The 27149-nt window shown below is 44.7% G+C and overlaps 1 protein-coding gene across 1 annotated transcript in view; it reads right to left on the bottom strand.

The window, feature by feature from the left end:
* The window catches only part of myo16 (myosin XVI), a 657504-nt gene that overhangs the window by 125185 nt on the left and 505170 nt on the right, over positions 1–27149 (bottom strand). Inside the window, exons 28-29 of the mRNA XM_041198724.1 lie at positions 19966–20046; positions 19509–19714 (exon numbers count right to left, since the gene is read on the bottom strand). Coding sequence (XP_041054658.1) covers positions 19509–19714; positions 19966–20046 — 287 coding nt within the window. The remainder of the gene's footprint in view (positions 1–19508; positions 19715–19965; positions 20047–27149) is intronic.

The following is a 27149-nucleotide window of genomic DNA, read 5'->3' as shown; positions in this document are numbered from 1 at the left end:
TTGTAGCGTCTTTAACATACAAAGTACTCAGGGCACTTTACGGAGAACTGAGCAGAAGCGCCAATCTATAATGCGTGATTGAGGCTTGGGAGTAAAGATGGGTTTTAAAAGTTAGAGAGGTAGAGGGGTCCTGTGAAGGCCTGCTAGAAAGCAAAACCATGCAGCTGAAAGCTGTGCTATCAATGGGAGGTCAGAGGCAGATGGATATTCTAGATTATGAAGTGAAAAGATTTATGGGTGGAGGATAGAGAATAGATCTGCTAGAGATGGACGTGTGCGGCTATAAAGGTACTTGAAAACAAGTACAAGAATTTTAAATATAGTGCACTGAGAAACAATGTAGGTCTAAGAGGACAGGGGTAATAAATGAGTGGGGCTTAATGTGGGAAAGGACACAATCAGCAGCATTTTGGACAAGCTGGATCTTGTAGAGTGTGGATGAACAAGCAGCAGGGAGATAGGATCACTCTCATTGGGCTCAATTTTCCCCGGTGGTTCATGGTCCCAAAAATGGCCTTAATTCCAGGTTAGAATCATGGAAGTAGATGCAGTGGAATGCCCGACGTGACCATCATGGAGGCGGCCTATAAAGGTGCCTTCTCTGGAAGCCCCATCCAATTAGGTTTGGAGGCTGGGTTCCATCATTGGGAGGTCCTGGTTCAAAGCAGCACAATGATAGGGTCCGCTGGCTATCTTCACAGTCTGGGTGCTGCTGAGCGGTCAGCAGCAGGAGTTCAGCTGAGCCATGGAGACACCTTAAGTGGGTGCTACGGCTGCCATTGTGGTAAGAACTATATTAGCGGAGAGACCAGTCTCCACGACGTGGCTGCAATGGTATGTCTTCTGCTTGGGAAGACCTAGGAACTGCAATTTAATGCTGGCAATTTAATAAAAGGCCTCACATGGTTCATGGCTCAGATCTCCCACTGTCTCCACTCAAATGGAGTTAGGAGAAGTGCTCCCTAAAAAGCCTTGGTGGACAGGGCTTTCTATTGTGGACTCTCTTCCACCTCCCTTGTGCACATGTTCCCCTCTATGCTATCTGTGCTCCACTTGTAAGTTGTACTGCTGCCCAAGAGGAACTGCAACTGTAGCCCCATTGAAAATCTAAAAAGTTAGCAAAACTCTTCCAAGAATGCAACATAGTACTTTCACTAACCCTATACCAGTAGAAGTCAAAAGCACTACACCTGGAAGTTGGATGGTTATCCCTTTGAATAATGTATTTTTGGGTGTATGCCGGATGGTCTCTCATGCACACTTGCTCAACTGGTAGTAATTAGGAGAGGGTTTAAGCTGAACCTACACAGTTCAAAATGGCAGATTGTGCATCAAATCATGAATAGAGACTGCCTGATGTCATGATCTACCCACTCTACAAGCTTCCAATGAAAGCATGGCACACCACTGTTACCAGGAATGGCCAACATAATTTAAATCAGACCCACATAATATCCCCAAATTAAACAGGGACCAGAGAAGTCCCAGAGAAGGGAAAGAGATAATGAGGGAGATTCCACAATTAGTTGAAGAGCCTGAAGGAAGGCATATTATTAAAACAGGAAAGAAAAAAGTTAAGGAATTTCCAGAAGTATGGCTGGCAGAAACTTTCTTTTCAAATGTAAATGGGGACCAGGGAATAGAACCAGAAAGAGTGAGGATGATGCCTGACTTAGTTGAAAATCAACAGGGAAGTACAGCAGGAGCTGATCATACAACAGAAGGCAGTAGTATTACAAAAGACATGGAAAACCCATCCCCAAAGCAAAAGAGATAGCAGAGAACAGTAACAATGAATTGCAGAGAGACCTAGGTGAAGTCCACTTTGAACTCTCTACTATCCAACCGACCAATGGAGAAATTCCAACAAGATTGGACCCATACAGCCCCATCTTAACGTCGAGCCACGAAGCAACTGGACAGAGCTGCTCGCTGCATTTAAAATGACCTTTAAAAGCACACCAGGCTGCATGACTGTAGCCCTACCCAGTATGTAGGTGAGAGAGACCCCTTTCTTAAGGTAATTTCTTTATCATCTGGGTCCATAAAGGCTGGCCCAGGTTCAGGAGAAAAACACCCGCCTGTTGCAATGCCAGCTCATAGCGCCTAACAACAGTAACTGAAACACTCAAGTTGTGCTTGCACTCAAGCTGGACACTGAACCAGAATCCCCAAAAGGGGCCAAAATTGACTGATAAAACCCCAATATCCTGGCAATCAGCTTGCCACAGTGCCTGGGTTTGAACAACTGAACCCACAAGTTACCAAGGTGGACAGGGAAGAGTTAAAATGGACAACAGCAGCTCAGCCCTATGAACAAAAACCTTACACTCATCGAGTAAGAAACCCAGAATTCCCCTACAGATAGCCCAGAGCAGCTCGACCATTATTACCTAACTGGATGCTAACCCCTATTTAAAGTGATGGATGTGTCCCAACGCATGTGACAGTGTCACATGAGGGGACATGTCAGGGAAATTTTGTTTTTGTACCTTTACCATTTTTAAATTTGGAGCCAATCTCCCTGAGGCAGCACTGCCTCAGGGAGATCAATGCACTCTTTTGCGCGCATGCACGAAAGAGTGCACTCTCGGCTAAGGGAATCCCCCCCGCCCACACAAGAAGCATATAGCGCTTCCTGGCAGATGTCAGGCTGGGCGGGCCTTAATTGGCCCGCCCACGTAAAATAGCGGTGCACCCCCAATTGAGGGCGCTGATCGGAGGCACGCCTGCCTGTGCCCGCTCCTGCACTTCCCCCCCGATGGGAGGAAAATTCTTCCCTACTTTTCTTTCACATGGCCACATAGGAAAAAAAGTGAAATAGTGTTCATTTTTTCTTTTGTGGGGGGAGGACTATTGAATTCCTCAAAGACAGAACAGAAAACCTAACCCTCTATATATTTAAAAATGTCATCTTTTCAGTTGAACAAAGACAATTGAGAAGTTTGACCCTTTGACTGAAAATTATCCCCCAGCAGTGTCCAGAACAAAATAATTCTCTTCTCAGTTTCCGGAATGTCACACCTCATTGTGCCTAAGGAGCTTCTAATAGACCAGCTGAGACTGTACAGACCAATTTTAAAAGTAGCTACAGTAATTCCATTTGCATTTGATAAGATGACCTTGCTAGCAAAGTCCATGGGTCTGTTGAGACAATAGCTTCCAAACACCAGACCCTCAAAACGAAAGGCACACCTTTCAATCTATAATGACTGAGACATTATCAGTCCTGAAACCAAAACCAACTTCCAGACACTGGATAATTACCCTTTGCTGAAGTCACTGTGGAGAAGGAAGGTCACATGACCCAGGACTCTGGCCTTTTAAGCAGTTTAATATTACCTTTCTGATCTGTGATGCCAATCTACTCTTTAACATCCAACTGGCAGGCCACACTGAATCAAGCTGTATCCAGGTTACACCAGCAACCCATCTAACTGACTCTACTGGAAGATTTTGTACCATCATCCACAGAACTGATGCCATCTCTGCGTGCCTACTTCATCTTGCGACATCAATGCCACCTGAAAAAGCAAATCTTATAACGCCAGTCGATCATCGAAAGCCTACACGAAAGATTTCCTCATTGGACTCTGACTTTGGGACTCTGGAATTTTCGTGAACCAATATTCAGTTTTTCTGTGGCCCTTGTACTGTAAACCCCCTTTTCTCTATCCCTCCCTTTATATGAGAATGTGGAGTGCAAAGCTGCGAACTCTCCTTTTCACGGGTTTTGAATGTGTAAAATAAGCTCACCTTCTGAGTTAATCCTAACTCAAGTTTGCTGTGGGGTTATGAGTAAAAGTGGATCACACAAAACTGAGCAGTTTGAAAGCATGCTACCACTTATTCTGAAAAAATAAACAAAATTTAAAACACCTTCTGTTTACAAACAGGTGGTAAGGGGAAAACAGTGCTGTTTGAACTGACCCCCTCCTGTCCGTGATACTATCAAACCCCTTCATAATTTTTAAATTTCAATGAGATTGCCTCTCATTTTCTCTAGAGAATAGAAGCACAATTTACTCAGCCTCTCATCATAGGACAATCCCCTCATACTAGGTACCAATTTAGTGAACCTCCGCTTTAACACCTCCAAAACAAGTATATCCTCTCATAATTGTGGAGACAAATACTGCACAAATTATTCCAGATGTGGTCTCACAAAACCATGTACAACTGTAGCAAGACTTCTCTATTGCTGTATTCCAATCCCATCACAATAAAGGCCAACATGCCATTTGCACCTGCATGCTTACTCACTGCGCTCCTTGTACCAGCATACCAAGTCTCTTTGAACATCAACACTTTTTTACCTTTTAAAAAAATCCTGTTTTTTATTCTTACTACCAAAGTGAATAACTTCACATTTTCCTGTATTATACTCCACCTGCCATCTTCTCACCTAACCTGTCGATATCTCTTTGCAACCTCTCTGTGTCCTCCTCACAGCTTACCTTTCTACCTAGTTTAGTTTCATCAGCAAACTTTGATACATTACTCTCTGTCTCTTTAGCTAAGACATTAATATAGATTGTAAGTAGCTGAGGCCCCAGTACTGATCCTTGTGGCACTCCACTACTTACTGCCTGCCAACTTGAAAAAGCCCCATTTATGCCCATTGTCTGCTTTCTATCCATTAACCAATCCTCTATCCATGTTAATATATTACCTCCAGCTCCATGAGCCCTTATTTTTCCAATTAACCTTTTCTGCAGCACATTATTGAATGCCTTTTGGAAATCCAGGTATACTACATCTACTGGTTCCCCTTTACCTACTAATTACAGTAGGCCTAATAAATTTGTCAAACAGGATTTCCCTTTAGGAAAACCATGTTGACTTGTTCTAATCATTCTATGCTTTTCTAAGTGCACTGTTAAGACTTCCTTAGTAATAGACTCCATCATTTTCCCAACATCTGATGTTAGGCTAACTGGCCTGTAGTTCACTGTTATCTATCTCCCTCCTTTTTTGAAAAGTGATGTAACATTTGCCAGCTTCCAATCTAACGGGACCATTCCTGAATCTAAGGAAATTTAGAAAATCATAGCTATCACATCCACTATCTCTACAGCTATCCCTTTTAGAACCCTAGGGTGTAGACCATCTGATGCCTGGAATTTGTTGGATTTTAGTCTAAGTTTCTCCAATACTTTATCTCTGCTGATATTAATTTCCCTAATTTCCTTACAATTCTTAGCCCCTAGCTTATTGTCTATGCCTGGTAGCCAACTTGTTTCTCCTACTGTGAAGACATATACAAAATATCTGTTCAATGCATCTACCATTTCTTCATTCCCCATGATAATTTCTTCTGCTTCTAAGGGACAACATTTACTTTAACTACTCTCTTCCTTTTTATATACTTAAAAAGCTCTTACAATCTGTTTTTATATTTCTGGCTAGTTACTCATTCTATTTTTCATTTTTTATCAACTTTTTGGTGGCTGACCCTTTGCTGGTTTCTAAAACACTCACAATCCTCAGATACTATTGTTTTTTTGCAACACTGTAAGCCTAGTCTTTTAATCTAAAACTATCATTAACTTTCTGAGTGAGCCACAGATGGGTCCTTCTTGCTGAGTTTTAAACTTAATGGTATGAGGGGATTGTCCTATGATGAGAGGCTGAGCAAATTGTGCTTCTATTCTCTATAGAGAATGAGAGACAATCTCATTGAAATTTAAAAATTATGAAGGGGTTTGATAGTATCACAGACAGGAGGGGGTCAGTTCAATGGAATGTATTTTTGTTGAACATTTTGAATTGTTTCTTTAAATATTTCCTACTGTTCGTTTACCTCCATAACTATTGCCTTTTTACCCAATTGATCTTAGCCAGTTCTCCCCTCATACCTACGTAATCGGCTTTGTTTAAGTTTAAGATTTTTGTTTACGATTGTAATATGTCACTTTCAAACTTAACAAGGTATTGAATGGCATTATGATCACTATTTCGCAGTGGATCTTTTACTATGACATTACCAATTAATCCTGCTTCATTACACAATACTAGATCTAAAATAGCTTTACCCTAGTCGGCTCCACTACATACAGTACCAAGTTGATATTGTGGTCAGGATTTTGTTGTTAGAGTGGAGGTTCTGGTGTTTGGTGAAAATGCATGACTCTGCCGAGCAGCAGGATGTCACCGTTCATTTTACCATCAGGAGCCAATTAAGGGTTGCCAGTGGTTACTAGTTGTGGATGGGTCCGAGTGCCAGCAGCTTGCTACAACTGGATTTTTGAATTCACCTGTGCAGCAGTCAGCAGCTTAAACCCAGAGGCAAGAAGGAGGAGTTGGACAGCTGAGAAAGCAATATAGAGATGGTGCCAGGAACAGCAATGCCTCCCTTGAGGCATTTTTTGAAAAAAAAAGGAGGCAGGTCCTCTTTCCAGAAGGCATGAGGAGGAGGCCAGCAAGTGTCACCAAGAAGTCATGGCTGGAGATGGCAGACATCGTGAGCAGCCGAGGTGTCATTGAATAACCTGGATTTAGTGCAGGACGAGATTGATTGACCTGCTCAAGTCCAGAAAACTGAGTGGCATTAACAGACAACAACTGGAAACACAAAATTAAGTGAAAGATGCCTTTGAAATCTGAGGCCAAGTGGTAGACCCAGGCATGCGGTAACAGCAGGAACCAATGTTAGCACTGAGGTGTCCAGTTCACATGTAGCTGAGACTCAGGCCCAAGCATGCATCAATGCTGCACTGAGATGTCTGAATAGCCACCTCACCATCCAGCGATGCAGTGCTGCACACTTACAGTGTTCCAGAGTGACCAACACATGGGCACCAAGAGAGAGATCTGACATTGCCTATGTTTGTGCCTGCAAAAGAAGAGTGCTATGAATGCCAGGGAGCATTCATGGACTGGAAATGGAGTTATTGTTATTGCTGTGGTGACACTGATAGGGGAGAAGGCCATGCAGTTTGGATGGATCACTACAGGACAGCCTGTCACTGAGGGTGAGACATGTGTAGAGGGTATGGAGCGTGGGTAAAGATTTGTAGGGGTCCAATGTGCTCCACACCATTTCTGCCATGAGGCACCTATATGGGCCTTCACCACCACTGGCAGCTCCTCACCAAAGGGAAGCATGAGGCCTTGATTGAAGGACCACTTGCTTTACTTTAATAATTTTCTCCACCAGGTCCAGCAGCAGATGAGGGACAGATTGGGGGTAGAGTCAAATTGGAAACCTCACAGGATGCAATACCATCTGAAGACTCTGTGTCTCTTTATTCCTGCGCACCCTCCACTAACACAGATACACACACATTGGTAGGCCCTGTTGCACGTGTAGAATGGATGGCACAATCCAATAAGAACTCCACAGACTCACAAGGGGAGGTAATGGAGACAGTGACATCTGTGGCCACTTCCACTCAGGGAGTGAGGAGAGGCCCAGCAATGATCAGCTCCATGCAGATGGTGAGCCTCCAGTGTCATCAGCAACACAGCCAAAGCTCTAGCTGCTGAATCAAGGGGTAAACATCTGTCAGAGTTTCCAGAGGCAATTATCCTATACACAAATAATGGAGGATTCCATCTGTGACAAGAGTGGCTCCATCTCTCTGGCAGCTGAACGCATGATGTCATCCATGGAGAGTGGCAACCCTAATGGAGAGACACATGGAGCATGGCCTAATCCATAAGGTCAATGGAGTGTTTGATGGGCGACATATCCCAGTGGTGCATCACCATGATGCCAGGAGTGCTATCATTCCAATGCACCAATAGGAGCAAACATGAGACCTCAAAAGGCAGAGAAGGGGCAGGCTTCAGGCAAAGGGGGTTCCTCTCAGGGCACTTTCTCAGCCCCTTCAATGGTGACACAAATACTGGATCCTGCTCTGATTGCTGAGGTTGCCCCTCCACAGATGCAGATAGCCCCCAAAGTGATAAGCCCCAGTAGGGTTCAGATACCCTGAGGCCATCTAATTGACAGGACCAAGAAAGGCAGCAGCCTGTCCCCGCATCAATTCCAGGCGCAGGGGGATCACCCTGTAGAAGCTGTGTAAGTTAGCATGTAAATGCATGGTGATGCAATCCATAATGATTTGTCTTTCATTTCAGTATCAGCTGACAACAGCAACAGCTGATATTAGCCAGATATTAAACCCAAAGACTGGGTTTGTAAATGTGAGTAACTCCTGAGTACCCGTTTCAATTAAGGCATTTGCACATTGTGTTCACAGGCACACAGAGATGCTGAGGGTCTCTGATAATAGGTCATTAACCACACCTCTGGGAGAAAATTTCTAAGCTCAGTATTTCCTGTCACTTGTCCTCAAGTGAAACATATGCTGATCAGAGAGATGAGAATCTCCCTATCACATGTATCAGTCTCGTGTTGCCTGGGCCCCATGGTGCCTCATTCATTGAGTCGTACCTGTTGAGGCACCTCCATGATCATCCTCCTCTGAGGAGGAGGTCGCTCACTCAATGTCTCCCTCTGGCACCAGAGCTACTCGCATCTAGAACACCAGGTTGTGCAAAACAAAGCAAGTGTTAATCATGCAGGATATGCTTGAGAGTGTGTATTACAGGGTTCACCCAGATCTAGGAAGGCATCAAAGCCTCATCCTCATCAGGCCAATGGCCTGCTCAATACTGGCACTTGGGTGGCTTGAAGAACTGAGGCAAATGGGACTGCCTAAGGAAGTAGGAGTCATGGGAGCTTCCTGGGAACCTGGCACACACATCTGCATGAACAGCTTACAGTGGTCACACAGCCTTAACAGCGAGTGAGTGGAAGCCCTTTCTATTCACAAAGACATCTGGTTGCTCTGAGGGAATCTTGATAGCCACATGTATACAGTCAATGACCCCTGCACTGGAGGAAACTGAGTTCTGGCCCCAAAGACAACTGCCCTCTTGTTCTGACAGGTTGTGAACTTGATATATTGACCAGCCTGATGGTACATGGCATCCATGACCTCCTTATGCAGTAATGACTGAGAGATACAGCAGAGATCTCTAGATGATCTTTGGAATGATCCATTGGCAAAAAGAATGAGTGCCAATGTCACCTTTAAGGCAACATGCATTGAGTGGTTGCCACTTCCCAGTGATCTCAACCCCTGTTCCATTATTCCACACAGCTCTGCTACCACCCCCCTGGAAAGTCACAGTGTGCATAGGCATTGGTGCTCAGATGAGTTTCTTCCTATTACCCTTTAAGCCAGATAGCACCTTCTAACTAGGCTGTCACTGAAGCTCCTCTGGTTCCACCCTTCAACACTTAATTATATGCCCATCACTAGGCCACTTTCCTGTTCATTGGAGGAGTCAGACTCTGAAAACACTAACCCCATAATCAGATGAAGCCTCCACTGCCTTCGACCTCCTAGGGAATTTGGTCCTGCTTCCAGTAGCTACTTAGGACCTGAGAGACACATTTCCAGCATCAGCAAGAAACTTTGTCCCCACCAAACATAATAGGCTGACTTGAGTGACAGTTTCACAGATCTATCATTTATCCTCACAACTCTGCTACCACTGAAACCCCCACCGCTCCCCTCACCTCTATTTCTGCCTCCATGGGGTCGGTAAAATTTAGACCTGTATTTTTTTTACAGGAGCCTAAAAAAGTCCTCAGTCAATACTCATTTATAACATAAATCAGTGTTGTGATAGCTTTTTAACCAAGTTGAATCAAGGCTTCAAAACACTCCGAGCAAACATGATGCTGTTCAGGACACTTGATAAAAAGAATTAAGCCTAAGGAGGAAAAGTGGTGGGAAATAAACTTTTGTGTATCATTTATTGCTTCATTGTCACCAGTATGGAAAGCTTGCTAACAACATTGGTCAGTTAATCACAACTTGGAAGGAACGTATCTAAACAACTCAATGAGTTTTGAAGTTGTTCAGATGTTCTAAACTCAAACATGGGCTTTTTCATTGCCTCGAGATGATATGACTATTCTTAACATTTGCAATAGTTTGCTAGGATAGTGGTTTTTAACCTTTGATAGTTGTAACCAAAATATTCAACTATTGTAGAGAATTCAACTAATGTAGAGAATGTTTAAAAAAAATGCTTGTGTGATTAATTCCTTCTGAAATTGTCCCATCTATTTGTTTGAAAGGTCAGCCAACCGAGTTACAAATATATAACGAGAACTTACACTCACACAGCATCTCTAATATAGCACGAAAATCTGACTTGACAAATAAACAAAGAAGAGGTAATCAAAGATGTGGTTGGAGAGAGGGATTTTGAAGGGACTTTTGAACCTTGGAGAGGGTAAAATCACATGCCAGAGAAAGGATTAAAGGTGGCATTGTGATGGTTAAAGGTTGTTTCATTAACAATGGGTGTGGAAGCAAACTAGTTTAGACTCAAAAAAGAAAAGGTATGAGCTAAGTTGCTGGTCTGGAGATAGTTTCAGGGGTAGGATGGAGCAAGACCATATAAGGATTTATGAATGGTGACAAAGGTTTTTAAAACTATGGGCAGAATTTTACAGCCCCGTTGTGCAGGGACAGGGCCATAAAATGCAATGAGCCGTTCAAAAGTCCATTGACTTTGGCGGGACCATAAAATCCCACCGGTTTAAAGTTCCAACTTATGTGTTGGAGAACAGAGATCAAAGAAGTTCTGGCTCATCCACTACTTCATGCCAAACTGATGGTCTGATAATATAGCAACATGCATGAATTTGAAATTGATGGCAAACAGGTAAAACTCTATGGCTGCTAGCCACATGTTTACTGATAATGATGCAAAGGAGCAGCATGTATATGAAGAATATGGTAAGGGCAAAGGATAGAATCTTACATCAGGGCAGCTGTAACCATGCAGGCATAATAGGGATAGTCAGAATGAGAGATGCGTTGGTTACATTGGGACAGGCAAGAAAAAGTTGTGGAAGGAGTGCATTGGAAAAATGGATTGCCAAGGAGTGGAGTTGGAGGAGAAGAAAGTATCGTATGATATCAAAGAGTTTCAGAGATTTAATTGGTGACTTTAATTAGAACAATTTAAATGCTGTTGATTGGAAAAAAAACAGGCTGTAGGGTGTGAGAGGTGGTTGTGAAGTTGAGATGTATTTCCAAATCGTAGAAAGGAAGGGCAATTTTAGAAAGGGGAATTTATTGGAAGCAACAAGCTGTATTTTTAAAAAAATGCATAGTAATTATAGGAATCACACCTTCATAATACACACTCTTGCCTTTTATCTCCAAAAAGGCCATCACGCATCAAACAGGAGCTAGTCAAAGTTGTCCATGATGATCATAACCCTTCAAAAGATTATACCCTCTCACTGGACTGTCACAGCAACTATGCAGATCTTGCACCGCCTCAGATACTCGTACTACTGTGGGGCAAGTTAACGAGATATTTGGGTGTTCACATGATGCTGGTTCTGCTCCATTGTTGGCACCAAGCTGCTGCTGATATTGTTGCTGGTTTTGCTCCTGAAGCTGCTGGTGCTCACCTTGGTTCTCATCCAAGGTCTGATCCAATACAATGTTTACAGCACCCATGCTGATTTGATAGTCAGAGCTCCATGAAGTGCAGATCAGAGCTCCAAAGTGTAGATGACACCCGTCACATTCTGAGATCCACACTCAGTGCCATGCGCCGCCATATGAACACACTCAACCTCTCCCTCCAGCAGCACCGCCGTACCCTGTTTCAAAGCTGCGCGTGCCCCCAGTTGCATTTTATTCTTCGTCTCATCCGACGCCTCAACAAGAAACTTTTTCTCTTTCTCTCAAGTGCTAAGGAGCGCAAGCTCCAACAACTCATCGACACCAACACCCATCTAGGACCCTCCACCCCGGCCTGTCCCTCCGGCCCCACCCCGTCTTCCAATCCCAGCCCCAGCCATGTATTCACTATACCCCCAGACCTTCCCCTCTCCAACGCTGAACGTTCAGTGCTTAGCAAAGGACTCAGTTTCATACCCTTACACCCTCATCTTAATGAATTTTGGGCTCGGCACAGTGCTGAACTCTTCTTCCACCATCTTCGTCTCCAGGCTCACCTCTTTGGGCAGGAGTCCTCTCCCCGTTCAACGGATCCTTTTACCCAACTCCAATATTCTCCCTCCACCTGGACCCCTCCCTCTGGATTCTTACCTTCTCTTGATCTTTTCATTGAGAACTGTCGGTGCGACATTAGTCGTCTCAATTTCTCTGCTCCTCTCACCCATTCTAACCTCTCTCTCTCTGAACTTACTGCACTCCGTTCTCTCAGGTCCAACCTTGACATTGTCATCAAACCCGCTGACAAGGGTGGTGCTGTTGTTGTCTGGCGCACTGACCTCTGCCTTGCGGAGGCTGAGAGTCAACTCGCAGACACTTACTCCTACCTCTCCCTGGACCATGACCCTACCACTGAACATCAAACCATTGTTTCCAGGACTGTCACTGACCTCATCTCCTCTGGGGATCTTCCTCCCACAGCTTCCAACCTGATAGTCGCCTAACCTCGAACGGCTCGCTTCTACCTCCTACCCAAAATCCACAAACAGAACTGTCCTGGTAGACCGATCGTCTCAGCTTGCTCCTGCCCCACAGAACTCATTTCTCGTTATCTTGACTCCTTTCTCTCTCCCCTTGTCCAGTCCCTTCCCACCTACATCCATGATTCCTCTGACACCTTACGTCACGTCAACAATTTCCAGTTCCCTGGCCCCAACCGCTTCCTCTTCACCATGGACGTCCAATCCCTCTACACCTTCATCCCCCACCAGGATAGTCTGAGGGCCCTTAGCTTCTTCCTCGAACAGAGGCCCGAACAATCCCCATCCACCACTACTCTCCTCCATCTGGCTGACCTTGTTCTCACACTGAACAATTTCTCCTTCAACTCCTCTCACTTCCTCCAAATAAAAGGTGTGGCTATGGGTACCCGCATGGGCCCCAGCTATGCCTGTCTCTTTATGGGGTATGTGGAACATTCCTTGTTGCAGTCCTACTCCGGCCCCCTTCCACAACTCTTTCTCCGGTACATTGATGATTACTTCGGTGCTGCTTCATGCTCTCGTCAGAACTTTTTTAGCTTTAACCACTACCATTAACAATCCCTTTGTCCTTCAGTTCATGACATCTTTGTCAATCCCTCCCTTGTCCCCACATATCGCTGGCCTTCTACCCAGCTCCACCTGTTCCACCCCCTTAAGCCGTATACATTTCACCATATTTCCACTTCTCTTCACCTATGAAAAAGGGTCAAATGGACTCAAAATGTTAACTTTGCTTTTCTCTCTCCACAGATGCTGTCAGACCTGCTGCGTTTTTCCTACATTTTCTGTTTTGGTGCAGAAAGTAATTGTGAGTACTGAGTATTTATTGGCATATTTCCCTGTCATGGCTTCAATGACTCCAATTGCTGCTTTATTGGAGGGGAAAACTTGCACTCATACAGCATCCTTGCAACCGCCAGACATCAGGAACGCTTTACAATCACTGGGGTACTTTTGAAGTGTGGTCACTGTTGTGATGTAGGAAATGTGGCAGCCAATTTACACACAACAAGCTCCCATCAACAGCAATATAATAATGACCAGGTAATCTGCTTCTTCTTATGATGTTGACAGAGGGATAAATATTTGTCAGAAAACCTCACACGCCTGCCATATTTAGGTGCAGGAGGTAGAGAGGAGGAGAAATGGCACCTATCTACAGAGGAACAGGAGGCTCTCAGGCAAAACTTTGCAAAGGAGGTGTGACCAGATATTCATGGTGGTCAATGCCAGGAGTCTAGCCTTGAGGACTTGGATGTAGTTCTGCAAGAATTTCAATCATCTCGCAGGAGTGGTCAGTGAACAATAGCGGCAGATGCCACATCATTTCAATTGCACATTTAGACTCACAAACTGCTCGAAGCAACACAGCCTCATTACTCCCCTATCGACAATTATCTATCAGTCATGACTTATGTCGGAGATTCATAGCTTCACCTCGCCCTCATACATTTAACGCTCTCACCCACATATCAAGTATGAACAATACACAATATAATCAATAGGATTACAGTAAAAATAATGATAAGAACAAAATACTGCAGATTCTGAAAATCCAAAACAAAAACAGAATTACCTGGAAAAACTCAGCAGGTCTGGCAGCATCGGTGGAGAAGAAAAGAGTTGACGTTTCGAGTCCTCATGACCCTTCAACAGAACTAGGTGAATCCAAGGAAGGGGTGAAATATAAGCTGGTTTAAGGTGTGTGTGTGGGGTGGTTGGGGGGGTTGGGTGGGGCAAGAGAAGTGGAGGGGGGGTGTGGTTATAGGGACAAGCAAGTAGTGATAGAAGCAGATCATCAAAAGATGTCACAGACAACAGAACAAAAGAACACATAGGTGTTGAAGTTGGTGATATATATCTAAACGAATGTGCTAATTAAGAATGGATGGTAGGGCACTCAAGGTATAGCTCCAGTGGGGGTGGGGGGAGCATAAAAGATTTAAAAATAATTAAAAATAATGGAAGTAGGTGGGAAAAGAAAAATCTATATAATTTATTGAAAAACAAAAGGAAGGGGGAAGAAACAGAAAGCGGGTGGGGATGGAGGAGGGAGTTCAGGACCTAAAGTTGTTGGATTCAATATTCAGTGCAGAAGGCTGTAAAGTGCCTAGTCGGAAGATGAGGTGTTGTTCCTCCAGTTTGCGTTGGGCTTCACTGGAACAATGCAGCAAGCCAAGGACAGACATGTGGGCAAGAGAGCAGGGTGGAGTGTTAAAATGGCAAGCGACAGGGAGCGCATCCGCCCTCATGCCTTCTCCTCCCTCCCAGAAACATGATAGGGTCCCCCTTGTCCTCATTTATCACCCCACCAGCCTCCGCATTCAAAGGATCATCCTCCGCCATTTCCGCCAACTCCAGCTTGATGCCACCACCGAACACATCTTCCCTTCACCCCCCCCCCGTCGGCATTCCGTAGGGATCGTTCCCTCCGGGAAACCCTGGTCCACTCCTCCATCACCCCCTACTCCTCAACCCCCACCATGGCACCACCCCATGCCCACGCAAAAGATGTAACACCTGCCCCTTCACTTCCTCTCTCCTCACCGTCCAAGGGCCCAAACACTCCTTTCAAGTGAAGCAGCATTTCACTTGCATTTCTCCCAACTTAGTCTACTGTATTCGTTGCTCCCAACGTGGTCTCCTCTACATCGGAGAGACCAAACGTAAACTGGGCGACCGCTTTGCAGAACAACTGCGGTCTGTCCGCAAGAATGACCCAAACCTCCCTGTTGCTTGCCATTTTAACACTCCACCCTGCTCTCTTGCCCACATGTCTGTCCTTGGCTTGCTGCATTGTTCCAGTGAAGCCCAACGCAAACTGGAGGAACAACACCTCATCTTCCGACTAGGCACTTTACAGCCTTCCGGACAGAATATTGAATTCAACAACTTTAGATCCTGAACACCCTCCTCCATCCCCACCCCCTTTCTGTTTCTTCCCCCGCCTTTTGTTTTTTCCAATAAATTATATAGATTTTTCTTTTCCCACCTATTTCTATTATTTTTAAATATTTTTAAATCTTTTATGCTCCCCTCACCCCCACTAGACATATACCTTGAGTGCCCTAGCATCCATTCTTAATTAGCACATTCGTTTAGATATATATCACCAACTTCAACACCTTTTGTTCTTTTGTTCTGTTGTCTGTGACATCTTTTGATGATCTGCTTCTATCACTGCTTGCTTGTTCCTACAACCACACAGCCCCCCTCCACTTCTCTCCCCCCACCCAACCCCGCCCCCCCCCCCCACCACACACACACACACACACACACACATCTTAAACCAGGTTATATTTCACCCGTTCCTTGGATTCATCTAGTTCTGTTGAAGGGTAATGAGGACTAGAAACGTCAACTCTTTTCTTCTCCGCCGATGCTGCCAGACCTGCTGAGTTTTTCTAGGTAATTCTGTTTTTGTTTTGGATTTCCAGCATCTGCAGTTTTTTGTTTTTATCTTTGTGTTTAATTGACTGCCACTGATCTTCAAGAAATGCCTTCCTTGAAGAAGTTCTGTTCGTCTCTGCGACAAGATTTCCGTATCTCTCTTTTGCCTTGCTCACCTTCATTGCTTTCCATTTCTCTCCTGGTGCTTGACAAGGTGTTTACTAAAACCCGATTTCACAGCCATATCTCTTTTCTCAGTGACTGTCTCTGTCTCCGAGTTACCCCATGTGCATTTCAACTGAAATTCCACCCCTCATGTTTCGAACCTACCCAGGATTACAGGTATCTCCAGGACATAAAACATTTCTCGGACTGCTGTTCCCGTCACTTTCTGAGATCCACACTCAGTGTCATGTGCCGCCATATGAACATACTCGACCTCTCCCTCCAGCAGCACCGCCGCACCCTTTTTCAAAGCTGCGCGTGCCCCCAATTTCATTTTATTCTTCGTCTCATCCGACGTCTCAACAAGAAACTTTTTCGCTTTCTCTCAAGTGCTAAGGAACGCAATCTCCAACAACTCATTGACACCAACACCCATCTAGGACCCTCCACCCCTGCCTGTCCCTCCGTCCCCACCCCATCTTCTAATCCCAGCCCCAGCCGCGTATTCACTATACCCCCTGATCTTCCCCTCTCCGATGCTGAACGTTCAGTGCTCAGCAAACGACTTAGTTTCTTACCCATACGCCCTCACCTTAATGAATTTCGGGCTCGGCACGATGCTGAACACTTCTTCCGCCGTCTTCGTCTCCAGGCTCACTTCTTTGGGCAGGAGTCCTCTCCCCGTTCAATGGATCCTTTCACCCACCTCCAATAATCTCCCACCACCTGGACCCCTCCCTCTGGATTCTTACCTTCTCTTGATCTTTTCATTGAGAACTGTCGTCTCAATTTCTCTGCACCTCTCACCCATTTTAATCTCTCTCTCTCTGAACTTACTGCACTCCATTCTCTCAGGTCCAACCCTGACATTGTTATCAAACCCGCTGACAAGGGTGGTGCTGTTGTTGTCTGGCGCACTGACCTCTACCTCGCAGAGGCTGAGCGTCAACTCGCAGACACTTCGTCCTATCTCTCCCTGGACCATGACCCCACCACTGAACATCAAACCATTGTTTCCAGGACTGTCACTGACCTCATCTCTTCTGGGGATCTTCCTCCCACAGCTTCCAACCTGATAGTCGCCTAACCTCGGACGGCCTGCTTCTACCTCCTACCCAAAATCCACAAACAGAACTGTCCCGGTAGACCGATCGTGTCAGCTTGCTCCTGCCCCACAGAACTCATTTCTCGTTATCTTGACTCCCTTCTCTCTCCCCTTGTCCAGTCCTTTCCCACCTACATCCGTGATTCCTCTGACACCTTACGTCACGTCAACAATTTCCAGTTCCCTGGCCCCAACCGCTTCCTCTTCACCATGGACGTCCAATCCCTCTACACCTCCATCCCCCACCAGGATAGTCTGAGGGCTCTTAGCTTCTTCCTCGAACAGAGGCCTGAACAATCCCCATCCACCACTACTCTCCTCCGTCTGGCTGAACTTGTTCTCACACTGAACAATTTCTCCTTCAACTCCTCTCACTTCCTCCAAATACAAGGTGTGGCTATGGGTACCTGCATGGGACCCAGCTATGCCTGTCTCTTTATGGGGTATGTGGAACATTCCTTGTTGCAGTCCTACTCCGGCCCCCTTCCACAACTCTTTCTCCGGTACATCGATGATTACTTTGGTGCTGCTTCATGCTCTCGTCAGAACTTGGAAAAATTTATTAATTTTGCTTCCCATCTCCACCCCTCCATCATTTTCACGTGGTCCATCTCTGACACTTCCCTTCCCTTCCTTGACCTCTCTGTCTCAATCTCTGGTGATAGACTGTCCACCAATATCCATTACAAGCCTACCGACCCCCACAGCTACCTTGACTACAGCTCCTCGCACCCCGCTTCCTGTAAGGACTCCATCCCATTCTCTCAGTTCCTTCGCCTCTGTCGCATCTGTTCCGATGATGCTACCTTCAAAAACAGTTCCTCTGACATGTCCTCCTTCATCCTTAACCGAGGTTTTCCACCCACGGTCGTTGACAGGGCCCTCAACCGTGTCCGGCCCATCTCCCGCGCATCCGCCCTCATGCCTTCTCCTCCCTCCCAGAAACATGATAGGGTCCCCATTGTCCTCACTTATCACCCCACCAGCCTCCGCATTCATAGGATCATCCTCCGCTATTTCCGCCAACTCCAGCTTGATGCCACCACCAAACACATCTTCCCTTCACCAGCCCCCTGTCGGCATTTCGTAGGGATTGTTCCCTCCGGGACACCCTGGTCCACTCCTCCATCACACCCTACTCCTCAACCCCCACGATGGCCCCACCCCATGCCCTCGCAAAAGATGTAACACCTGTCCCTTCACTTCCTCTCTCCTCACCGTCCAAGGGCCCAAATGCTCCTTTCAAGTGAAGCAGCATTTCACTTGCATTTCCCCCAACTTAGTCTACTGTATTTGTTGCTCCCAATGTGGTCTCCTATACATTGGAGAGACCAAACATAAACTGGGCGACCGCTTTGCAGAACACCTGCAGTCTGTCCGCAAGAATGACCCAAACCTCCCTGTCGCTTGCCATTTTAACACTCCACCCTGCTCTCTTGCCCACATGTCTGTCCTTGGCTTGTTGCATTGTTCCAGTGAAGCCCAACGCAAACTGGAGGAATAACACCTCATCTTCCGACTAGGCACTTTACAGCCTTCTGGACTGAATATTGAATTCAACAACTTTAGGTCCTGAACTCCCTCCTCCATCCCCACCCCTTTCTGTTTCTTCCCCCTTCCTTTTGTTTTTTTCCAATAATTTATATAGACTTTTCTTTTCCCACCATTTCCATTATTCTTAAATACTTTTAAATCTTTTATGCTCCCCCCACCCCCACTAGAGCTATACCTTGAGTGCCCTACCATCCATTCTTAATTAGCACATTCATTTAGAAATATATCACCAACTTCAACACCTATGTGTTCTTTTGTTCTGTTGTCTATGACATCTTTTGATGATCTGCTTCTATCACTGCTTGTTTGTCCCTATAACCACACTCCCACCTCCACTTCTCTCGCCCCACCCAACCACCTCCCCCTCCCTCCCACACGCACACACACACACACACACACACACACACACACACCTTAAACCAGCTTATATTTCACCCCTTCCTTGGAAACACCTAGTTCTGTTGAAGGGTCATGAGGACTCGAAACGTCAACTTTTTCTTCTCCGCCGATGCTGCCAGACCTGCTGAGTTTTTCCAGGTAATTCTGTTTTTGTTTAGTATTACAGTAAATCTAGACTATTCGCTTTGAACTCTAAACAACAAAGGCATTTTCCTGGGGCTAATACTCAACGTAAACTAACCCTTGATAGTACTGCAAGTAGGAAATAGAAACAGCAGTGAATTGTATACTACAGACAAGACGTTGGAGGAATGTTGCTGCTCTCCTCTTTTTCAGGAAATTAGAGAAAAAAAAGTGCAAGCGATGAATTACCTCAGAGGCTTGATTTCTTTATGGAGCACCTACCTTGCAAGAAAGTCACTGAAAGATAGCCGCACAGGGTATCCATGGCGGATCATCTTCACCATCTCCAATACACCAATGTACTGCAGTTGAGCTGATACATAGAAGTTGTCAAATGTGTCTGCTTGCCTGGACGTGTTGGGTTTGATGCAATGTACAAAGTGAGGAGTTGAATTCTGGAGCTTTCCCATGATATCATTAATTGAACTCTAGAGATAAGAGAAATACAGGAAAGGTTTAATATTCCCTTGTTTTTGGGTCCCTAAAAAGTGTTTTTTTGGCAAAATTCTCATTATTCATCTCTGTGATCAGAATCAGAAATTCCATTTTTATTATTGGACTTAGCAAGAAATAAACCTGCTATATTCTCAAACAGGAAATTATGTGATTACTGCTCATAATGAAAGAGGCAACTATCTCAGGCATTCAAGATTGCTATTATCTGCTCTTCAATACTCACCCTGATCTGAGCAGCCAGGGTTATGGGCCCACCACGCTCCAGACGTTGGAGGAATGTTGCTGCTCTCCTCTTTTTCAGGAACTTAGAGGAAAAAAAAGTGCAATATAATTGAAAAACAGAGGAATTGATTAGTCTGATAAACAATTCAGCTATTTAAGACAAAACAAAAATACCTGGAAAGACTCAACAGGTCTGACAGCATCTGCAGAGAGGGATACAGTTGATGTTTCGAGTCCGTATGACCCTTCTTCAGAACTAAGACATATAGAAATGAGATGAAATATAAGCTAGTAGAAGGGGGTGGGACAGGAGAGCTCGATAGGGGGCCAGTGATAGGTGAAGGCCAAGAAGAGACTGCCAAAGATGTCATAGACAAAAGGACAAAGGAGTGTTGACAGTGGTGATATTATCTAAAGGATGTGCTAATGGGGACATTAAGGGAAGCAAGCTAGTGGCAGGTGGCCCTAGTGCGGGTGGGGTGGGGGGAAGGGATCGAAATGGGCTAAAAGGTGGAGATGAAACAATAGATCAAAATAAATTTAAAAATAGGAGGGAAAAGAAAAAAATTTAGTTGTAAAAAATTATAAATTATTGGAAAAAGGGGGATCGGAAAGGGGGTGGGGATGGAGGAGAGAATTCATGATCTGAAATTGTTGAATTCAATATGAAGTCCGGAAGACTGTAAAATGCCTAGTCAGAAGATGAGGTGCTGTTCCTCCAGTTCGCATTGAGCTTCACTGGAACATTTCAGCAGGCCAAGAACGGACATGTGGGCATGAGAGCAGGGTGGTGTGTTGAAATGGCAAGCGATAGGGAGGTCTGGGTCATGCTTGCGGACAGACCCTACATCTCAACCCCCTCCCACGGCACCTTCCCAAGCAACTGCAGAAGGTGCAACACCTGCCCCTTTACTTCCCCCCTCCTCAACGTCCAAGGGACCAAACACTCCTTTCAACTGAAGCAGCACTTTACTCGCACTTCCCTCAATTTAGTCTACTGCATTCGCTACTCCCAATGCGCTCACCTCTACATTGGAGAGACCAAACGCAGACTGGGTGATCGCTTTGCGGAACACCTTCAGTCTGTCTGCAAGCATGACCTAGACCTCCCTGTCGCTTGCCATTTCAACACACCACCCTACTCTCATGCCCACATGTCCGTCCTTGGTCTGCTGCAATTTTCCAGTGAAGCTCAACGCAAACTGGAGGAACAGCACCTCATCTTCCGACTAGGCATTTTACAGTTTTCTGGACTTAATATTGAGTTCAACAATTTCAGATCATGAACTCTATCCTCCATCCCCATCCCCTTTCCGATCCCCCTTTTTCAATAATTTATAATTTTTTTACAACTATGTTTTTTTCTTTTTCCTCCTATTTTTAAATTTATTTCGATCTATTGTTTCATCTCCACCTTTTAACCCATTTCAATCCCTTCCCCCCACCCCACCCGCACTAGGGCCACCTGCCACTAGCTTGCTTCCCTTCATGTCCCCACTAGCACAGCCTTTAGATAATATCACCACCATCAACACTCCTTAGTTCTTTTGTCTATGACATCTTTGGCAGTCTCTTCTTGGCCTCCATCTATCGCTGGCCCCCTATCGAGCTCTCCTGTCCCACCTCCTTCTACCAGCTTATATTTCACCTCATCTCTATATGTCTTAGTTCTGATGAAGGGTTAAAAGGACTCGAAATGTCAACTGTATCCCTCTCCGCAGATGCTGTCAGACCTACTGAGCTTTTCCAGGTATTTTTGTTTTTGTTCTAGATTTCCAGCATTCACAGTATTTTGCTTTTATTTCAGCTATTTAAGGCCTTTTTCAAAAGCAAAATACTGTGGATGCTGGAATATGAAATTAAAAAAAACAGAAAATGCCAAAAATATCCAGCAGGTCGAGCAGCATCTGCAGAGAGAGAAACAAGTTAAATGGTGGAAATTTATGAGATCATTGGAGACGAAGTTGAGGATGTGAACAGGAGGGAAATTAGAAAGATCCATGTCGGATTGGTGGCCTGTGTGTTTCCACTTCGATGATCTTGTCAGAGGCTGGATCCTACTGAAAACAACTGCGCAACCACCAGCAAGAGGCAGCCAATAAGCAACAGTTAGGAGAATGAGGAGGATCTTCCTAGCACTGGAGTAGCCTCTGCTGATTGCTGAGCCCGGGAGGCCACAGATTGGGTGGCCATTGGCTCAGGAGGCTTCATGCCCTAATGACAGGGCTATGGGCAAGGAAGGCTGTACCTGCAGCCCAAATGATTCCACTGGAGAAGTTTCCACTCCGCTTTGTAGTGCCCATTAGCTTTGGGCTTCACTATTATTAAATCGATGCATGCTTCCAAGGATGCCTCCATTTTGAGGTGCCCTTGCACTCTCTTTGCTGCCTGAGTGTCACCCATCTCTCCCAATGTGGCTGTCAGCCTTTCAAAGTGGCAAGCCCTCTGATTGGGCCTGCGGCCTCAGGGATCCACCTGCCATCCTAAGTGGATAAGACTCCTGGAGGCAGCTATTTAAGAGGCCTTGGAAGTGGAGGATCTCGCCTACCATTAGGTTCAGGACTCACATTTGTCATTGATGGAAAAACATTTTCAACGGGGTTAAGATTCTGCCCAAAGTTTCAGATCTATGACATTTGGCCAGAATTGGAAAAAGTTAGTGATGTAACATTTTGTAAGCAGGTACAGGAAGTGAGGAGGGGAGGTATGAACAAAAGGGAAGGTTCTCATAGGGTGGAAGGCAAGAGAGATTAACTGACAAAAGTGATAATGGTGCAAGTGAAAGAAGATGGTAATGAGACAAGTGATGGATCTAGAGGGGCTGTAAAAGGTAACATCAGAATTTGACCAGTACCTGTTGCCAAAAAAATTGGGAACAACAGCTATGATCTCAAATTGTTAAACTTACTTTGAGTCTAAAAGCTTGTAAAGTATTTAACTGAGGGATGAGGTGTTGTTCGTTGAGCTTGACAAAGTGCTCCTTATAATTTTAGCTGTATGAGCCCATGTTCAGACAGCAAACTACGACTAGCAGAGATTACTGTTTTAGGTACAAAGAAGAGGACTGGTTTTCAGAGTTTGGATTATACTTGGGGTATTAAGGGGTACTACACCTACAGAGAAATCATGAGCATAAGGCCCACAATTTTTTGTACATTCATTTTAAAAGTTGGAGAGTCATGATCAACATGCCAATAATGATTTGATATACACTACTTTTATGCAAAAGACATTACTGGTATTTTCATAAATCAAAAAATTGTTACAGCACAGGGGCCATTTGGCCCATCGTGCCTGTACCGTCTCTCCAAATGAGCAATTTTCCTAAGTGCCATTGCCCCACCTTCTCCCCGTAACTCTGCACATTCTTCCCTTTCAGATACCAGTTTAATTGCTTTCTGAATGGGTTGATTGAATCTGCCGCTTCCACTGCACTGCACTCTCAGGCAGTGCATTCCAGACCTTAACCACCCGCTGCATGAAAAAAGTAAAAAATTACTCTTGGCTGTGACAAAAGAGTTTCTCCCTTAGCACTTTCTAAACTAGTTTCCTCCTATTCCTCAAGACATCAGCTCCTTGCTGGGCACACAATTCCACAGTTAGTGAGAAAATTCCATCGCTTTGCCCAAGTGGCCATTATTCCCAAGTATGTCTTGAAGGGCTATTCAATTGTAGAGGAGGTGACAGTCAAGACTATGAGTGGAATCTTGTGCCCTCCTCCACAGTGAGTGTAGTTGTGGGAGCATTTAATTGGGTGCTAAGGGGCAGGTGAGGACTTTGCTATCTTCCTGCCTCTGCCCTGATTAATTCTGTGGCAGGAAGACCCATGGATAGCCTTCCCCTCCCACTGGCAATTGAAGCCCTTAAATTGCAGTTAATGCACACTTAAGGGCCTCATCCCGCTGCTGCTGGTATTAACTCAGCAGCAAGCAGGGGGCTCGTAATCCAGGGAGCATGACAAGTAATCTCTTCCCTGTTTGCTGGAGGGGTGTGGGGGGGTAGCTTTGTTCAAAGTGCGTGATTGAAGGACTGGGCATTGGAAAGTGGGGGCAGGGCAAGGGGCACTGATAGCCACCACCCTGTCCTTGCATTTGACCCCCTTCCTCTATGACCGCTACCCTGTGACACTTTCCCGCCATCACTCACCTGTGCCTGAAAGGCCGGCAGCTTTTGATGGGTGTGACTTTCACTCCTGGGGTCTTTGATCCTGGGGGAAGGCCTGCCATTGGCCTGTCAAGTGCCTGAATAGCAGTCCTTCCCAAAAAGCGACGGCACAGGGGTCTCATCAGCTCTTGAGCCAGTGGTTAATCCCTCCATTGCCTCCATAAGATTCTGCCCTGTGTCCCTGCCCATTGAACACCCTCATGTATACAGTGGGTGTCACCTGATGCACAGGTTATCTTTTATTTTCTGACCCAGGGATGCTGGGACTGACTACATTGTACCTACTTCCACCCCCATGGAGATCAAGGAACTCCATGTAGACTGATTTTTGAAACTGAGGCTTATGTGATTACTTTGACTCATCTGCTGATTATTAGCCTCAACTTTAACCTGGAATTGGGTATATTTGATCTGGACACCTGTTTTACCACTTGCCCAATTTTACTCTCCACTTTCTTCAGAGAGTAAAGTTATACAGAACATAAAACAAGAGTTTGACACAAATTTCCACTGAGTGTGTTAGGTTAAAACTGAGGCTTTTTTAAACCTGCTGGACAATTCATTGGCCCCGATTTTCTGCCCTAACCGTTTCCTCTGCTGCAACTGAAAAATTAACACAGTTGCCCGAATAACTACTCCTTTATTGAACAGATTGTTCAAAAAAGTATTCACATTGACAATGATAAGACTTTGAAAGATCAGAAACATAAGGGAGGATGACTTTCTTCAGGAGCAGCAAATTTTCTTTGTGGCTGCTATTTACCACCATTTCTATCATTTGCATTTGCACAATTTTGTACTGGGATAGATTTAGGTGTCCAAATCCAATGATGAATAGCATTATCCAATTTACTGCTTTAAGAACTGGGAACAAGCAACATTTGGTACTAAGTCTGGATTCGCTTTTGCTGAAGTTAAAGTAATAGAAATGGCTTGTTTAACAAAACTAAGCTTAAAATAGCAAAAGATCCTATTTCTTTCAGGCATTGAAAATCTTTGGGCAGAAGTGGCAAAGAACATAAAAAATATCAAGGATGTATAAAACTAACACAAACAAAATGCTGCAAAAACTTAGTGAGGAGATCTTCTATTAAACCAGTCTAAATGACCTACTCCTGTTCCTATTTTCCACTTAATTAGGGTTCAGGTCTGATTTAAAAGAGACCCTGCAATCCAATACTCTCAACATGGAATGGGAATTACAGGCAAACACCTGTTGATTTTTCTGCCTATCGCTCTGGCCACGTACTCGTTGTATGAATCCAATGAGTTATTGAATCACTGTATATTACTGCTTTGACCACACTTCAAAAATACTTAATTAGTGGTGAAGTGCTTTGGGACTTCTTGATAGGCACTATAAAAATACAAGTTTTTCTTTCTTTGTTACACTTGTTATCATTGAGGCAACATAGAAGCACTTTATGCAGCCCATCAAGTCTTTCTTTCATCAGTGTTTTTCTCCATATGAGCTACTTGTGCTAACTCTACTCTCCTGCTCATGCAACCCCATAACTTTTAATGTTTCTCTTTTTCAAGTAGCCAAATCCCTTTTAAAAGTAAAAGAAAGGGAGAGAGAGTCTGTAAGCGGCTTTTCATGACAACATCAAGGCATCACTTGACTGAGGAGCCTGCAAAACTGGGGTCAGAGGGAAAACTCTCTGCTGGTTGGAGTCACACCTAGCACAAAGGAAGATGGATATGTTTGCTGGAGGTCAGTCATCTCAATTCCAGGACATCACTGCAGGAGTTCCTCAAGGTAGTGTCCGAGGCCCAACCATCTTCAGTTGCTTCAGTTATGACATTCCTTCCATCGCAAGGTCAGAAGTGAGGATTCTCACTCATGATTGCACAATGTTCATGACTCCTCATATACTGAAGCAGTACATGTTCAAACGCAGCAAGACCTGGACAATATCCAGGCTTCAGCTGACAAGTGGAAAGTAACTTTCTCTCCACACAAGGGCCAGGCAATGGCCATCTCCAACAAGAGAGAATCTAACCATTACTCCTTGACATTCAATGGCATTACCATCACTGAACCCCCCACTATCAACACCCTTATTGACCAGAAGCTGAACTGGACTAGCCATATGAATACTGTGGCAAGTCAGAGGCTAGGAATCCTGCACTGAATATCTCACATCCTGACTCCCCAAAGCCTGTCTACCATCAAGTCAAGAGTATGATGGAATACTCTCCACTTGCCTGGATGAGTGCAGCTCCAACTATACTCAAGAAGTTTGACACCATCCAGGACAAAACAACTCATTTGTTTGGCACCCCATCTACTGTAGGAAGTCACCAGGCCACCTTAGACAGCACCTTCCAAACCCACAACTGCTATCATCTAGAAGGACAAGGGCAGCAGACAGATAGAAACACCACCACCACCTAAAAGTTCCCCTCCAAGCCACTCACCATCCTGACTTGGAAATATATCATTGTTCCGTTACTGTCACTGGGTCAAAAACCTGGAACTCCCTCACTAACAGTGCACTTGTGCACAAACACAATATGAACAGCACAATAAGAAGGCAGCTCACCACCACCTTCTCAAGGGCAATTAGGGATGGGCAATAAATGCCATGCCATGAATCAATTTTTAAAAATTCTAACTATCCTCTGTATAAATAAGTTTTTTAACTCTATCTTTTAATTATTTTTGTTGTTATCTAAATATTTTTCCTTTGTTGCCATCTCATCAACCAATAAAAACAATCTGTCACTAGTTATGTTGATAATCTTGAACACCCATAACAGTCACCCATTAACCTCCTCAAATCTGGTGTAAAAAAATAACTTGTCAGGTCTCTCCTTGTAACTGTAGCCACTCATCTTTGGTAAGATCCATGCGAAAAATACTGCACATTTCTTCTGCCTTTGTATCCTTTCTCTAATCCATTTAAAATTTTGCTATTTAAAGTATACTTCCTTCTACCATATCTGTAATAACTTTCAAAATACATTGCTTCACATTTAAACTTCACATACCCCTAACTGCTCTTTCTGAATCATTTA

The sequence above is a fragment of the Carcharodon carcharias genome, chromosome 11 (genome assembly GCF_017639515.1).
Source record: "Carcharodon carcharias isolate sCarCar2 chromosome 11, sCarCar2.pri, whole genome shotgun sequence".
Lineage (NCBI taxonomy): Eukaryota > Metazoa > Chordata > Chondrichthyes > Lamniformes > Lamnidae > Carcharodon > Carcharodon carcharias.
This window is presented reverse-complemented; position numbering and strand designations above follow the sequence as displayed.